Source organism: Cucurbita pepo, unplaced genomic scaffold, assembly GCF_002806865.2.
Source record: "Cucurbita pepo subsp. pepo cultivar mu-cu-16 unplaced genomic scaffold, ASM280686v2 Cp4.1_scaffold000134, whole genome shotgun sequence".
Classification (NCBI taxonomy): Eukaryota; Viridiplantae; Streptophyta; class Magnoliopsida; order Cucurbitales; family Cucurbitaceae; genus Cucurbita; species Cucurbita pepo.
This window is the reverse complement of record NW_019646436.1, coordinates 42,083-57,729: the sequence shown is the minus strand read 5'-3', so window position 1 is coordinate 57,729 and position 15,647 is coordinate 42,083. Positions and strand designations below refer to the sequence as shown.

The window sequence follows — 15,647 nt, the reverse complement described above, 5'->3', positions numbered from 1 at the left end:
TATATCGAGTCTACATCGTACAAAGTCTTCGACTACGAGGGAAACCCTCTACGAGACCTACACGATAGCTGCTTAGGTGTCGTTGACTAGTTGGATTTTAAAGTTTAAATAGCAGATATTCAGAGAAAGAACACAATCAAGCTAAAACACATGATCATAGGCAGAATAGCGCTGAGAGCTCAAATATGACCCAAAATCTAAAATTACACAGAAATATTAAGACAATTATTCGTTACCACCATTTTAAATTATACTAAATATGCATCTACTATAAACCTGAAACATTAATACTGTCAACAAAGGGGATCTAATCAGAATAAAGTAAGGTACAATAAAATATATGTCTCACAGGTTTCATCTTCAACTATATTCGACCGTTCTACCATCGGTTCGAGACTTTATGAGGTTAGCTCCACAAAAAGACTGGCCTGAGGGTGCAGTCCAGCTTCTTTCAAGGATAAGGAGAGCTTCTCGGTGCCATAAACAACTCGAGGGAAGTTTGAAACCAGATTATAACCATCAGCCTCCAAACAACCCAAGGAATCGACGTAGTCATAGAGAGTTTGGATCGATGCGCTACTGTGGAACCTCCTTTCCTTGCGTTCTCCAGTAGGGAACCGCACCAACACCTGGTTGAATAAATAATTCAAGACGATTGGTTAGGTTCTCCCTTTATCAGAGAAGAATGAAAGAGGGGAGAGGTGAGAAAACTCCATCAAGTTGAAAGATAAAATGTGTTCAATAGTTAAAAATGATATGAGCTACTATAAATTTCCACATTGGGTATGAACATAGCATTTGAGGATGAAAAATGCATCATGCTTAACATATGCAAGTCGGACAGAAAGTGGTGTTTCCAGTAGTGGAACGTGTAAGAACCTTGCCCGGAAGGGGCACTCCTGTTTTATACTAACTAACAAAAGCAGGTAACTAATAAAAGAAGATGTTCCATTTTCATGAATCCAGCTAATATAGTGACAAGATCATAACTATTTAAGCCAATTCGATTATTAGCTTAGACAATATTCTATTCGGGGGGGTCTTTTGTTGTCTATATGCACACCACTTCTCCTATAAAAAGAAAATAGAAAAAAAATAGAACACATTACTTGTGTAACATTAGGTCCTTTGTCAGGTTCAGCACCAAGTGACATTGCTTTCTCCTGCCGCATTCTGGCTAAAGCAGCCTCTCTTTCTGCAGCTTCACGAGCAGCTCTCTCACGAGCTTCTTCTTCCTCTTTCCTCTTCCTCTCAGCTTCAGCGGCTTCTCTTTCCAGACGCTCTTGCTCCTCTCTCCTTTGTCGTTCCCTGGCCTGATAAATCCGCAGCAAGAGATCAGATTAACATAAAATTTGAAGAGACAACATGAAAACTCCAGTTCGTAAGACATATGGGAGGACGAGAAAACTATGAAATTTAGACAGACATGAAACCGAAGTCAGAAAGTAGCATACTTGATCTGCTTCAAGGGCCGCTCTGTAAGCAGCATCTTGTTCCTCCCTTAATCGCACGTTATTTCTTCTTTCTTCTGCATCAAGCCTTGCTGAAACCAGAACAGGAGAACTTTCTTCAAGAACTCTCTGTAGAATCACTAGCATTTCTTCAGCAGTTTTTGGTCCCTCGACCTGATATAAGAGAAAAAGAGGCCAATAAAGAAAAAGAAAGTCTGATGGCCAAATCAAAATAAAATGGAAAGCCTATTAAAACTGCTTATCAAATCCAAGGTTATAATGCCTTGGAGATGCTATGTTACCAAATGCTGAAGTTCTAAAACGTGCTGGACCTGATTAATAAACAAAATCCATAATGTCCATTGAACTTGGAAGAATTGAGGTTGTCAAAAGAACATCTCCTTTCCAAGTTTACCACTAAAGAACATCCTTTTTTTCTTCTTGTCCCCTACCAAATTCAAGAATGAATCAACAGCAAGAACTCTTAATTTAGCAGTCTCACTTGTTCAGAAATTGGGCACAGAAGTAAATCGTCCTCTTAGGTCAAATATTGTTTTAATTTCATAGAATTCCCACCCAAGTTCATCCTTCTTTACTTCCAAAATTGGGTTCAAAGTTTATCCCTTCATTCTTTTGTTTGCAACTTTTGATACAAAACCAAGAGTTCACCTTCAAGTCCTTATCATTTATCAAGCTTCTTCCATCTGAATCAAACACCTCCAAATGAAAGTTTTGTATTCATCTGCTCCTCTAAATCATTTCCTTTGCATTCTAGTTCCAGTAGACTTCCTCTTCAACTACAATACTTTGTGGCTGCACTTCGAGCTAAACTCTAATTTTCAAATTTCATAAAGATCAATTCTTCCAACTCATCCAATCTTTTAAAGTCTTGGTCAAAATACTATTTCAGTCTCTATACCTTGAGTCTTATTCCATTTTAGTCCCTATACTTCAAATGCTTACAATAAATCTTAAAGTTAGTCTTTATAGTGTTAGTTTGAAATTGAATTTTATCAAAATTGGTTAAATACTAATAATTTCCATACAAGAAAAGACACCGTGTGAATATGTTTCCAAAATCTATAGAGAGAGAGCTAAAAGAGACCATTTTTTTAAGGAAAATTTAACAAAAAACCATCGGAATATATCTCAGATTTATTGGAAGTAGGAGGATTAAATTTGGTCACTTAAAAGTACCAGGACTGAAATTTAATCCTAAAGGACCAAAAGGATCATTTAATCTAGTGTTTTCTATAGTTGTATAGTTGGTTGAAAAAAGGTTCTCAAACTCCTCTTCTTCTCAGGATCTCTTTTTTTTTTTTTTTTTTTTTTTTTTTTTTTTTTTTTNTTTTTTTTTTTTTTTTTTTTTTTTTTCCATTTGCTTCACCACAAACCTTTTACATGGCCATCCTTATAGATTAGTTTATTTCCACTACTATCACAGCTTGCCCATCATTTCAAAAAAATTAAAGTGATGAAGCCATGTATTTTGAATTAAAATCACAAAACTTTTCAGCCATGTAAGTCCAGAGGTGGAGATCTACAAAAACCACTTGCATATTCACGAAAATCTATATATGAGTCAAGACAACTCTATCAAAAGTTGGATCAAGAAAAATGAGCTGATTAAAATCCTGCATAGCACCGTTGCCTCATAATTTCTCCCAAGACAACATGGAAATATGAAGGCTTCCACACATATCCTAACAAAAAGCCCACAGCCACCAAGGTCCTCCAGCTCTCCCTAGAATCATTTTCGTACACAAACCTGAATGGTTGAAAATGCCAATAAGCCAAAAACAAAAGTCCTTAACCAAGAGGAAGGGACTTTAATGGGTAATCCATAAGCTTAGAACACTTGACCAAGAGGAGGACTTAACGGACAAGGGAAAAAAACGTTCTGCCAGATCAGTCAGCAGTGTTATTTCAAAGGATTGGAATGCTACCAAAGGCAGCCCACTCCCCACCTCGGAGTTCCATTTAATACTGATTAACAGTATCCTCTGTTCCTAAGCACTCCTTAATATTGATTAACAGTTCCATTTAATACTGATTCCAATAATGAAGTCGGGACTTTAAGGATAACATGTTCAATGAGAATCCTCTATTCCTAAGCTCCCGAATGTTCCAACTGAGAATAAGCATGGAGACCCAAAATTCTACCCTTGCTTGGGAACTTCTTCTTGAGATAATTCCTGGAACAATAGAGATATAGCAACTCTTTGATGCCACTAATTTTCCTTTTAGACATGCTTTCCTTCCTTTTCATGGATGATCTAGAAATAATCTATCCATTAATCTTATCCACTCAATCAGCTTCTTCTGTAAAAGAGTTCCCAAGAAGGAATCCTAACGTATTTGGCAATTTCAAGCATTTTGAAGGTTAGAAAAAACTTAATTGGGAGGGGTGAGAAATTAACGTATAGAGTTCTAGAGCTATTGTGAAAAAAACTTCCACCAACACCACTCCACCCCCTTCAAATGAAGGTTGAAAAATCCTTGTTAACAACTTTTATAGTTCATGTTTTCCTCTTAATTTAAAAATAAACAAATATACACATCAGAACACAATCAAATAAGGAGTAACTGAAGCTTCAAATAACAGAATACCCAATTCAGAATTGATTGTACCCTCACAAAAATCTGCTTGACCATCACATTCATCTATATGCTTTCTAGGTGTCATTGTCATTCACGTTCAGTGTTTCGAGGAAATATTTCAACACTCACATTCTCCACAATTGTGCCAATAACAATAATGGCACAGACTATTGAGCAAGTTATGTTAACTTGGATGAGTGCCACGTTCCATTTGCTCTTGAAAAAAGGGAAATTTTAGACAGCAATTGATTTGATCACATGCCTCTTTAAAAGATCAGTATGGTAATTAAAATACGGACAAAAACCCTTCAAAACTCATGAAGTAAAACTTCAAAGCCTTCTTTTTAAAACATCATACATTTGACTTATCTTCCTTTCAATTATAGTAAATAAGATTAAGAAGTAACGAAGAATCCACCAAATGGCAGCCAAAAATGTCCCAGGGTTTGAACTGCCATGTAGAACACAGAAAGAGGGGGAGAGAGATGAATAACAAAATAAAATTCACTCTTATTTGTTAACCAGAAATCATCCAATCTCCCAATGCTAACCAAATTTGCAGGGGCACTATTACTTAATAATATTCGATAGTTAAAACACATAAGAAAATTGACGAATCAAATGAGCAGTTAGTTCCACATGGTTTCAAACACTGACCACTGACTGACAAAAGCCCATACAAGTTCAATTGCACCAGACATATAAATACTCTCTTCAATTGTATGGCTAATAGCAATCTCAGGCATGAAAACAAATTTCCAAATGGAAAGGTCATTTAGAATGTGGATGTCAAAATCACATGCGAGAATTTAATCTGACCAATAGATACTCAAGTAAGCTTCAATATAACATAACTATAATGTTTGAGGCTTCCATATTCCAGTGTTAATATGCATAAAGAAACTGGCCGGTTACTCTCCCCCTAAACATGAACAGCTTTCTCTATTGATTCTTGGTGCCCATCCCTTAAGAAAACAGTGGGGAGTTCTTCGGTTGTCGCCTGTTAGACTTTTTTGGCGCTTGTGACTTAAAAGGAAGAAAAAATCTTCAACAAGAAAGAAGCTGTCTTTGATTTTTATTTGATTTCTCCTCTTACTTGTGTAGATTTTATGGCCATTTTGCAACTACAACCTAAGTAATGGTCACTTGAAGATCTTTTCTTGATGTTCCTTGTTTTGGGGATTGGCATTCCACCCCTTTCAGTAATTTTATTTATTCAATGAAATTTGTTTCTCATAAAAATGAACTACTCGAAAACTACACATGATACTTCTAGTAATGAAATTGAGAAGTCGATGTTCGAAGAACAAACAGCAAAGAACAAATAAAATACCTGCTGAAGCAATGCGATCCTTTGATTTGTAGCTGCCATAACCACGGCACAAAATGGGTATCTCGATGCTTTCAAGCTATTACTCATCTTAAAACCTTCACTAGCGCGAATACTCCCTCCCCACGAAACAAAATTCTCATTCACAAACGCTGCAATAGTCTCCGAACACAAGGTCCTACCGCAGAACAATGGGGTATCCGGATGATCAGGAGAGTGCAGGTAAACAAACAAGAGCTTAAACGCATTTCTCGAACGTTGCAACGCGTCCATGAACCCTTCCCCCACAAAATTCGGTCTAGTCGTCCCATAATCCCTCTCAAACGCCGACACAAAATCAATAGCCTCCGATGCTGCAGCAGACACAGAAACCAACCGAGCCGACGACTCAGCGTTCTGGCCAGAACCAGACCCTAACCCGATCACTCCAAGAGAATACGAAAGAATCCCACCAGCAGCCCATAATCCCAAACCAACAGCACCCGAAACAAGCCCTAAACTACCAGAAATCACAGAAATCGGAAGTGTAATGATTTTCCAAGCCAAACTCGGGGCCGGAGCGGCATTTTCTTGCTGTTCCGGTCTGTCGAGGATTTGGCGCGTCGCAGGGTCAAAATGATCGTCGCCGCCACCACCACCACCACCATCGACGGCGGCGGAAGCAGAGGATTCCGAATTGGTGGAAGTAAAAGAAGAAACAGCCCGTTCAAGGTCCCAACCGTGAGCAGCAAGGATTTCAGTGCAGATTTCGGGATCTTCTAAGCCTGTAATCGCTTGGAAATAGGCTAATTTATCAGCAACATCAACCATATCCGGCAAGGACATAAATGAATGGAAGAATTCCGGGGCTCTCTTTGATTCGTCTCCTATCTGATTCTTCAGAGATTGATCGGACTTGAATCTTCACCCTCGCGATCAATCCACATAAATGACTCAAATGGTTTTTCAATATTTGGGAAGTAGATAGAAACTCCAGGGATCTCCAAGCGATCGAATTTTTCATCTGACGATAATGCCACTGCCGGTCTTTCAAATTACCAACTTTTGCCATTCTTTGTCGGCCGACCGGCGAGGGGTATGGTCGTCATTTTCTCACTGCCGAAACGCGTCCAAGTCAAACCATTTTGTTATTTATTTATTTTATTTATTCTCACAAAATTTCACAATTTACTGAAAATTTAAATTTACAAAAATAATTTACCATAATTAGAAGTTCGAGTCCTAATAAATAAATAAATAAATATATATATATATATATATAAATAAATTTTAATTTTTTTTTATATATTTTTTTATTAACTTGAATTTATTAAACATTAAATTAAAATTCAATAATTTACTATGTTAACTCCGAGTCTAGGCTGACATTTTAGGCATCAGCATTGGTGGCTAAGATTATTCGTTCTCGCTCGAGTTGGAATCATATAGGGTTCTACCATAAACGCGTAGATTTTTGAGTTTTCACCATGGGTTACTATTCTTCCAAATCATACAAAATTGGTCGATGGCTAGAAGGTAGGTCTGATGGCAAGGGCGAAGATCGTTATTTTTCGATAGAATGAACTTCCTTTTCTAGTTGATTGGTCTATAAACCCGAGCAACAATCATTCAGCTTTAGTTCTATAATGCGGAGAGCATCGCTTAGTGGGAATTACATTACAAGGCGGCCCTTGAGACTCATCCGTCACAAGAACTTAGTCAACAACACGTACCTTTAGAGGTCAAAAGGCCCCTACTGTTGATGGGCAATCCAACGATGGGCTCAAGTTAATGGATCTATTAAATATAACACCAAATTTTATGAAATTAAAATATATATATATATATATTAAAAATTGAGATATTTTAGAAAAGATCATGAAAGTCTCCGTTTTCTCCAATGAGGGCACAGGCAGTTCTTATTCTTTTCTGTGTGGAATGATAATCCACAACGAATCCATAGACTGAAGCTGTAAATTCTCGATTTCAATTCAATCGATTATCTTCCTTCTTCTAAATCTCAAAGCAAAATTTGCAGACATGGAAGAGAATTAGAACGGTACTTTGTTTTATTACTTCTTCCTTTTTCCCCTTGAGCGCATCAATGTCTCTGTTGTTGATTTACTGTGATTTTGTTCTACTGTTTCTGCTTTTTATTTGGATGTTTTTTTTTTATTTCGTTTTATCCGTTCTCAAGATTTTCCATTAGCATTTGCATATTGATTTTCGAATCTCTCTTGCGGATAGCAGTTAGCCTCTTCCAAGGCGCGAGGTTCAGTTGCTGTTTTCAAGTAAAAAATTATATTGGTTTAAATCAGGATCTTTGCACTTCCGTTGATTTGAACGTTTTGTAATTATTCTACCCTAATTATTCGATTTGTCTGTGGAATTGGTGGTTTTAAGTTGTTAATTTTTGTTGTTCTGATATTATAGCAGTTGTTCACATGTATGTACTCCATTTAATTATTTCAGCAGCTTTGTGTGTTTACTTTATGTTGGTTTATGCATGTAATTTCTATTGCTTTATGGGTAAATCTCGCGGGTTTGTCTGTGTTATTGTTGCTGCTTTATGACGACCATTGAAGTTCTAGACTAATTCAACATAGCTTTTGGTTGGAAATTGTTGCAATTATACTGTTTCCATAGCTTAAATGAAGTGAATTTCATTGTTTTGAGTTAGTCCCTTCTGTTACTGCAATTATCATTAAAATGCTGTACATATTCATGCCTTCGATTTTTCTCGGAAATTGCTGCCATGTACACTGTTTGGATACATTGCTTGAAGGAAGTGAAATTCATAGTATGAAATTAGTACTTTATGATACCGGGGTAGGTTTTGTTGAGGATTGTCCCACATTGGCTAATTTAAGAAATGATCGTGGGTTTATAAGCAAGGAATAGTATCTCCATTGGTATGAGAGCTTATATGCTCAAAGTGGACAATATCATACCATTGTAGAGATCTGTGATTCCAAACTGGTTTCTATTGTCAAATGGCTGTAAACTACTGTCAATAGAGGTATTCACTTGCTTTTATAATTTCTTACATTCATCAAATGGGGAGACTCATCCCTGTCGGATGCGATTTTATAAGGTTGGGTTTGTTGGATTTATAAAGCCGCCTAAATCAATTTCGGTTTATCCTTACCTCTAATTGGACTATGCAATCTGTGGATAGCCACTTACACATGCATGCACACACACATGTACATAACAATTTGCTCAAGTTTATTTGGCATAGAATTTTTCTTCAATCTAGTTAAATCTTAATATTAGTTTTTTTTTGTTCAAACAAGATGGTGGAAGTTTAAACTTTTGACCTTTAAGAGAGGTTTATGTTAGGAATCACGACTGTCCACAATGGTATGAAATTCTCAACTTTGAGCAGAAGTTTTCATAGTTCTACTTTTGGTTTCCCTAAAAGACCTCATACCAATGTAGATGTATTTTTTACTTATAAACCTATGATCAACCCCTTAACTAGTTGATGTGGGACTCCCTCACAACAATCCTCAACAATCCTCCCTTTGAACAAAATACACCATAGAGCCTTCCTTGAGGCCTATAGAGCCCTCGAACAGTCTCCCCTTAATTGAGGCTCAACTCCTTTCTCTGGAGCCCTCGAACAAAATACACCATTTGTTCGACACTTGAGTCACTTTTAAGGGCATGGCTAAGTTATGTATATATATGTGCCCATGTGAGTTAATCGTGTGTGTACACGTGAAAAATCTTAATATTTGACGCAAAGAAGTTTTCTTCTGTGTAATCTTTATATTACCATACTTAATTTATTGGTGAAGCTTAAAGTGAATGCAAAAGTAATGTATTTCTCAAAAAAAGATTATATACTATTGATATTTTTGTATTATCAGAATTCACTTCTATAACACTTGAAGACAAGGTTTAAAAGGGTAGTGTGAATTGCTAATACATTCTCTGTATGCAATAAGTTCCCCAAGATTTAAAAGTAAGTTCTTGCAGACCGTTTCTTCTTTGAAATGAATGACTAATTACTTTATGTACTGATAACAACTCTGAACTTAATTCTTCTAGATCCTGCTTTATTTTATTTTATTATAAATGAGGGCTGTTAGTCTTTGTATGCGATCATGGTGCCATTGGTCAAATTGATATTTATAATAAGCAGCTGATTTATTAAGTATCCTTTACCAAATGTATTATGGAATTGTTCAACTTGAATCTTGATGATTATGCTCAATTGTTTGTAGCTCAAAAGAGATTCTATTGTTGGCTTGCACAGACAAGTAAACTGACGTATAAAATCCTATTTTCTGCACTTTTTTCAGTTTTTCTGGTTGATATTAGCCACTTGATTGTAGCTGAAAGGTTTTATAAGTTTTATAAACTGCGCATAACATGGATATTGCCCTGCTCCTTGAAGAGGGCAGAGCTGAAGCATCCAGCTACTGTGAACTTAACTGCTATAGTTGTTGCAACAAAAGAGTGGAGAGGAAATAGCACTCAATGTTCTTTAACCTATGAGACGGAAGTAAATTGCTAGTTGGTGAACTTTCTCAGAATTGTCTTCGGTTGTTTGAACCCTGTTTGGATTTCTGTTCTGATAATGTTCAACTGAGATTTCATCCCTCTGCAAAATGAGTTTTAGACACGTTGGGCTCTGCTTGATTCTCTATACATGTACTTGAGCATCGTCCGGATCAGATACTATCTCTGAAGCGTATATCTGAAGCGATGTCTGAAGCGATGTCGACACTGCCCAGTGTCAAATTTGCAGATTTGAGTCCCACAAAAGATGTTTTTGTTTCAGCTCTCCGCTTTGCTCTGTCAATTAACAGCCCATGTGTGCCATTTGGAGATGAGCTTCAAAGATCTGCTCAGGAACAAGTTGACTACATGGTAAGAGCAGACGCCGATACGTCGTTGGTAATAACTGACGATGAAGTAAAATCCGTGTTGAGAATGGGCCTTTCTAGAACTTGTGCATCGTTTCAGACGGATCTATCTTCACTACTTTTCGAGTCTGACCTTACATCTCAAGTCAACGAAGACAAGCTATTGAGAACACTATCTGATCTTGAATGGATATGTTCTTTACTTCCAAAGATGAATTTAATGAAAGACTTCGTTTCCAACTGGATCGAGATATCTGGGAACGTACTGAAGGTCATCGAGGACGAAAAGTTAAATTCCTTAATGTGGGGTTTGAAGGTTAAGCTGATTGAGATGACCAACAAAGCCTTGGAAGCTGTTGGCTATGGCACTGTGATTCTTCCTGCACCATACCGGTTGTCACTGCTTCAATTCTGGCTTCCATATATCAGGAAGATGAAGCCTCTGCTCGATTCAAAGTGCGTCGCAGAGACAGATTTCCGTTACAAGATGGACGACGAGCTGTGCTTGAATATCGAGGGGGCAATTGTGTCCATGGTATTGACATTGCCTTCAAATGATCAAGCAGGTATCTTGGTAGACTGGATGAAAGCAGAGGAAATGCAGTATCCTGATTTAACTGATGCTTTTGAATTATGGTGTTATAGGACCAAATCTGCAAAGCGGAGATTGGTTGAAGGTATTGATGGAGCTTGCTCTGACAATGATGATGCTGCAATCAGCTTTTGAATTGATCGCTACGACTCTGCTGGGTGGATTCAAATGTTTGTTATTCATGTAGGACATAGCAAGTTTATATGCTCAATCTTCATATGTTCCATTAATAAAACTCCCTTAAAATGAAAATTATAAACTTTTTTTTTTTTTTTTTGACATATACTGAACGAGTTAAGCTATCTTCGAGTTGATAATTTTAGCATATAGTTTAATAGATTAATGTGTGTTTCACTAGTATTTTGTGATTGGGATTAGTGTTAGTGATTAAATAGAAGCATATTTTAAGATGTGAGATCAAATAAGCGTATTATTCAAAACTTAGGGATGAGATTTATGATGTCTTTTAAAAAATTAAGCCTATTCGTTCTTGCGTTGCCAATGGCCAAGCGACATATGCTCGAGCCTCTGACCCCGGTTCAAGAAGAAAGTTTTAGAAAACAGAGACAGAGAGATTTCGAATGAGAGTTTTGGAAGCAAGAGTTGAGACGTTCTTGCATCGCCTACGGCCAAGCGACGTATGCTCGAGCCTCTGGCCTCGGTTCAAGAAAAAAGTTTTAGAAAACGGGGGTAGAAAGATTTCGAAAGAGAGTTTTGGAAGCAAGAGTTGAGACGTTCTTGCGTCGCCTACGGCCAAGCGACGTATGCTCGAGTCTCTGGCTCAGGTTCAAAAAGAAAGTTTTAGAAAACAGGTGCAGAGAGATTTCGAAAGAGAGTTTTAAAAGCGAGAGTTAAGAAATTGAAATTGGTGTTACATGCTAATGTAAGCAGAAGGCAACAAGCTTACAGAGGTCGACAACTCATCATATCCAGTACATTTTGAGACATTTTTGTCTTTGTCCAGGCGAGTGTAGACGTGATTCTGGTGAACGGTCATACACCCGCGTATTGACTCGATATGAAATGGTAAAGGCCTATCTAAAATGAAAGCATTAAAAAAGGTTTAAAACCGGCATATAACCATAGGTAACACGCCTTTTTTAACTTGAGTAACTAAACTATTTTTGCAAAAATCTTATTATTTTTGTCATTTATTATTAAATAAATGTTAAATAATTTAATATTACACGACAGATAAATTAATAAAATGGGAAGAAGACGTGTGAGGACCAATGAGCTGTTTACACATAAGCATATTAAATGAAATTGAAACCTAAAATTAAATTTAGGGTTTCAAAAACTCAGTCTAAAAGAAGTAAAACTTTAATATATATATTATCAGCAAAAGCAAACTTTAAAAAATAAAAAATAAAAAAAAATTTAAAATATATAACCAACTTTAATTCTATTATTTAATATTTATTTCATGGGCTTTTGTCTTACAATAATTATTTTTGTAGCTTTCAATCAAATATTCACCAACTTTTTTTTTAATTCATATCAATATCCTAAAATAATTTTATCCATCGAGCGACCGTCCTTTTACTTGGTACGGTCTAATTATTATTTGCTCTCATATATATAACGAGTATCTGTTGTCTTTATGTAGATATAATACCGTAGAATCTCATCTGAAATCTACTTTACGTTTCGGACTTTCCCTTAAGGTTTTAAAACATGTATGTTAAGGAGAGGTTTCGACACCTTTATAAGGAATGTTTGTTTCGTTTCCCTCTTCAATCGATGTACTTCTTAGTATTTGCATGCATGACCTTGGAGTTTTATTTATTTATGTTTTAGTACACACAAGATGGTTCCTTAATGGAATGTCATGTCCTTTTTTTATGTCCCTTTGAGAGAACAAAAATAAAAGTTAGGTCTTGTTTGTCAGAATGCATATCTATAAACAATTCTCTTACACAAAAAGAAAGAAAATAAAGGGTTTGTGAAAGTGCTCAAAAGTGAAGAGGGTTTCTAAATTGTTTTTATACATCAATTCTAGAGTTTTCGAGTTCGTCGTTTTGTCAATGATTCTTAACAAGAACATGAACACGAACACGAACAAGAACAAAGATTGGTTAATTACGCGATCGATCGACGAAAAAACGACAAGAATATGAAAATGAAGATATGATTTGGACTTGGAAATTTACCATGATCCTCCACTCAACATCCCACTCCAATACCCATTTGAATCTCCTTGTTCTTTGCCTTGCTCAACTCCATTAGACTCTCCTTGCTTCAAATCTTCAAACAATGGCAGCTGCATCGTCCTCCCGTCCCCATTGTCGACCTCGGTCGGGACGACTCCATACCCATCAAGAGAGAATCCAAGGCTTGGCTTAAATGGCTCGTGGAGATCGGGAAACCCAGTAGTGTAAACGGAGCGAGGATCAGGGACGATGGAAGGCATTGGAAGAAAACAATTCAAGTCTCTAGAGTTCTTGGTCGTCATCCCGGTGAGAAGCTCCATCGCCGAGAGGTGATTCGTCGTGACATCAATCGTCGAAGGGTTACGACCGACGACAACGGTCTCGGAAGAGACGGAATTAGGGTTTTGTGGGAGATCAAGAATTTTGTTTTGTGAAGAAGGTCTCTTGTTCTTCCTTGAGCCACCTCCAACAGGAATGTTTCTTAAGGAACCACCTTCAGTCCAATACCTTTTACATGTCTTGCAAAAGTATCTTGGTTGTGTGAGGCTATAGTTATTGTAATAACAAAACTTTGTATTGCTTGAATTACACCTTGGACAATTCAAAGCTTGTTCCTTTTGGGGTCTAATTTTTCTCTCTAAACTTGAAACTCCTTGTTTTGGGTAAGTGTTTGCCACAATTTCTTCAATGGGTTTCATCAAAATCTCCTAAAAAGTTCAAATTTTGCACACATAAACAACAAGAACATCAAAAGATACACAAAAAAGGGCCAATTTTGTTGAAGAAAGTATCAATTTTGCACACATAAACAAGAAGAACATCAAAAGATACACAAAAAAGAGCCAAATTTGTTGAAGAAAGTATCAATTTTGAGATGAAACCAAAACCCCATGAAGAAAAATTAGAACTTTAAGAAGAAGAAGAAGAAGAAATACCTGTGGCCATTGAGAAGTATCCATGGAAATGAAGAAATTTGAAGAAAAGCTTGAAAAAGAAGGTTTCCAGATGGTTCATGTGGAACTTCTGGCCTATCAATTGCTCAAACCTCTTCTTTTCATCAGCTCACACTCAAACACAAGAGAGAGAAAGAGGAGAGAGTTTTATTCTTTATTCTTTATTATATGTTAAAATTATATTCTATATTTCCCAAGAGTTTACAATAATTGTATACTTAGACTTAGTGGGAATATTTGTCTACATGTAAAGAAATATGAAACTTAGTGTGGGTGGGTTGGTGGATCGGTTAGTGCCCATGACCATGCCTAGTCCGTTTCTCGATCGTTGCACGGTTGGATGTATGAGAAATAAACTGTAACGGCTCAAGCTCACTGTTAATATTGTTCTCCTAAATGTTTTTAAAACGTGTCATGTTTTGTTCCCCCTCTTCCACCAATGTGATTGAGGGCCCAGCATTCTCGCTGGCACACCGCCCGGTGTCACAATAAACATCATGTTTTGTTCCCCTCTTCCACCAATGTGATTGAGGGCCCAGCATTCTCGCTGGCACACTGCCCGGTGTCAATCTTTGATACCATTTGTAACAATAAACATCTTTCGTTATCTCACCATCAGTCTCCTAACCGTCATCTGTAATCCATTTAATTCTCAATTCTAATAGCATTCTCGCTGGCACACTGCTCGGTGTCAGTCTTTGATACCATTTGTAACAATAAACATCTTTCGTTATCTCACCGTCAGTCTCCTAACCGTCACCGTCATCTGTAATCCATTTATTTGAGCTCTTCCAGAAGGCCTCACACTAATGGAGACAGTATTCTTTGATTATAAACTCATGATCATTTTCTAAATTAGCCAAGGTGGGACTTTCATCATCCAAGAATGAGTACATTTAATTGATACATTAATTGTTTAAATTTATTGAACATTATATTATAATAATTGGAAACAAAGATATTAAGTATAATTATAATTTCATTAATATGGACTTAAATAATTAGATTAAATAATCATATTGAACTTATTTTTATTTTTATTTTTTTCGCTGTTGGCATTGGCTTCACCTTCACTCAACCGCAGAAATGCAATCATATTTTTAACGGTGTATGATTGCGATCCCCCTAATGCCATGGCGTAATCATAGCCATTCATTTTTATTTACATGGGCCCCTCCAAGCACGCTTGCCCACGTGCCACTCTCTGTCAGATGATATATAATCAAATAATCAAATAATCGCTTCCCTGTGTGCAATTTTGTGTTTTTGTGGGCCTTGAATTATATTTATGGCAAATTGGGGGACTATCTTGTAATTACGTAAATAACCAATACTTTTCTGTTTCTGATATCCCACGTCGATTGGAGAGACAAACAAGTGCCAGCAAAGACGCTTCCTCCTCCATTTTAAGTGGGTTGAACAGGTGAATTGAGCAACTCAACCGAGTAAGTTGGGTCGTCCCGTTGTTTTTTTAAATTATTTTAAAAAATTATATTTATCCACGATACATCATATATTAGTAATTAAAATATCATAATGTTTAAATATCAAATATTTATAAATCACAACGACATCACCGACATCAATTACAAATTAGGACTCAGTTTGGTTGAATTGTAACCCATTTTTTCGAGTTGACTAGAAAAAAAATTCAACTCGTGAATTAAATTAAATTTTTTATTTTTTAAAGTTCGACCCAATTCAAATCGAA

The 15,647-nt window shown here is 36.6% G+C and overlaps 3 protein-coding genes across 3 annotated transcripts; 1 reads left to right on the top strand and 2 right to left on the bottom strand.

The window, feature by feature from the left end:
- Window positions 1-157: 157 nt before the first annotated feature.
- On the bottom strand, window positions 158-6,372 carry LOC111783952 (plant UBX domain-containing protein 10). Its single transcript, XM_023664773.1, has 4 exons — window positions 5,386-6,372; window positions 1,455-1,625; window positions 1,110-1,313; window positions 158-629 (listed from the first exon to the last, which is right to left on the bottom strand). The coding sequence occupies exons 1-4, from the start codon at window positions 6,205-6,207 to the stop codon at window positions 399-401; spliced, it is 1,428 nt and encodes a 475-aa protein (XP_023520541.1). The 5' UTR covers window positions 6,208-6,372; the 3' UTR covers window positions 158-398.
- Window positions 6,373-7,236: 864 nt separating this feature from the next.
- On the top strand, window positions 7,237-11,100 carry LOC111783970 (BTB/POZ domain-containing protein At3g05675). Its single transcript, XM_023664793.1, has 2 exons — window positions 7,237-7,420; window positions 9,672-11,100. Exon 2 carries the CDS (start codon window positions 10,078-10,080, stop codon window positions 10,963-10,965), a length of 888 nt encoding a protein of 295 aa, XP_023520561.1. The 5' UTR covers window positions 7,237-7,420; window positions 9,672-10,077; the 3' UTR covers window positions 10,966-11,100.
- Window positions 11,101-12,765: 1,665 nt separating this feature from the next.
- On the bottom strand, window positions 12,766-14,106 carry LOC111783955 (dof zinc finger protein DOF4.6-like). Its single transcript, XM_023664777.1, has 2 exons — window positions 13,919-14,106; window positions 12,766-13,690 (listed from the first exon to the last, which is right to left on the bottom strand). The coding sequence occupies exons 1-2, from the start codon at window positions 13,940-13,942 to the stop codon at window positions 12,980-12,982; spliced, it is 735 nt and encodes a 244-aa protein (XP_023520545.1). The 5' UTR covers window positions 13,943-14,106; the 3' UTR covers window positions 12,766-12,979.
- Between the last annotated feature and the right edge of the window lie 1,541 nt (window positions 14,107-15,647).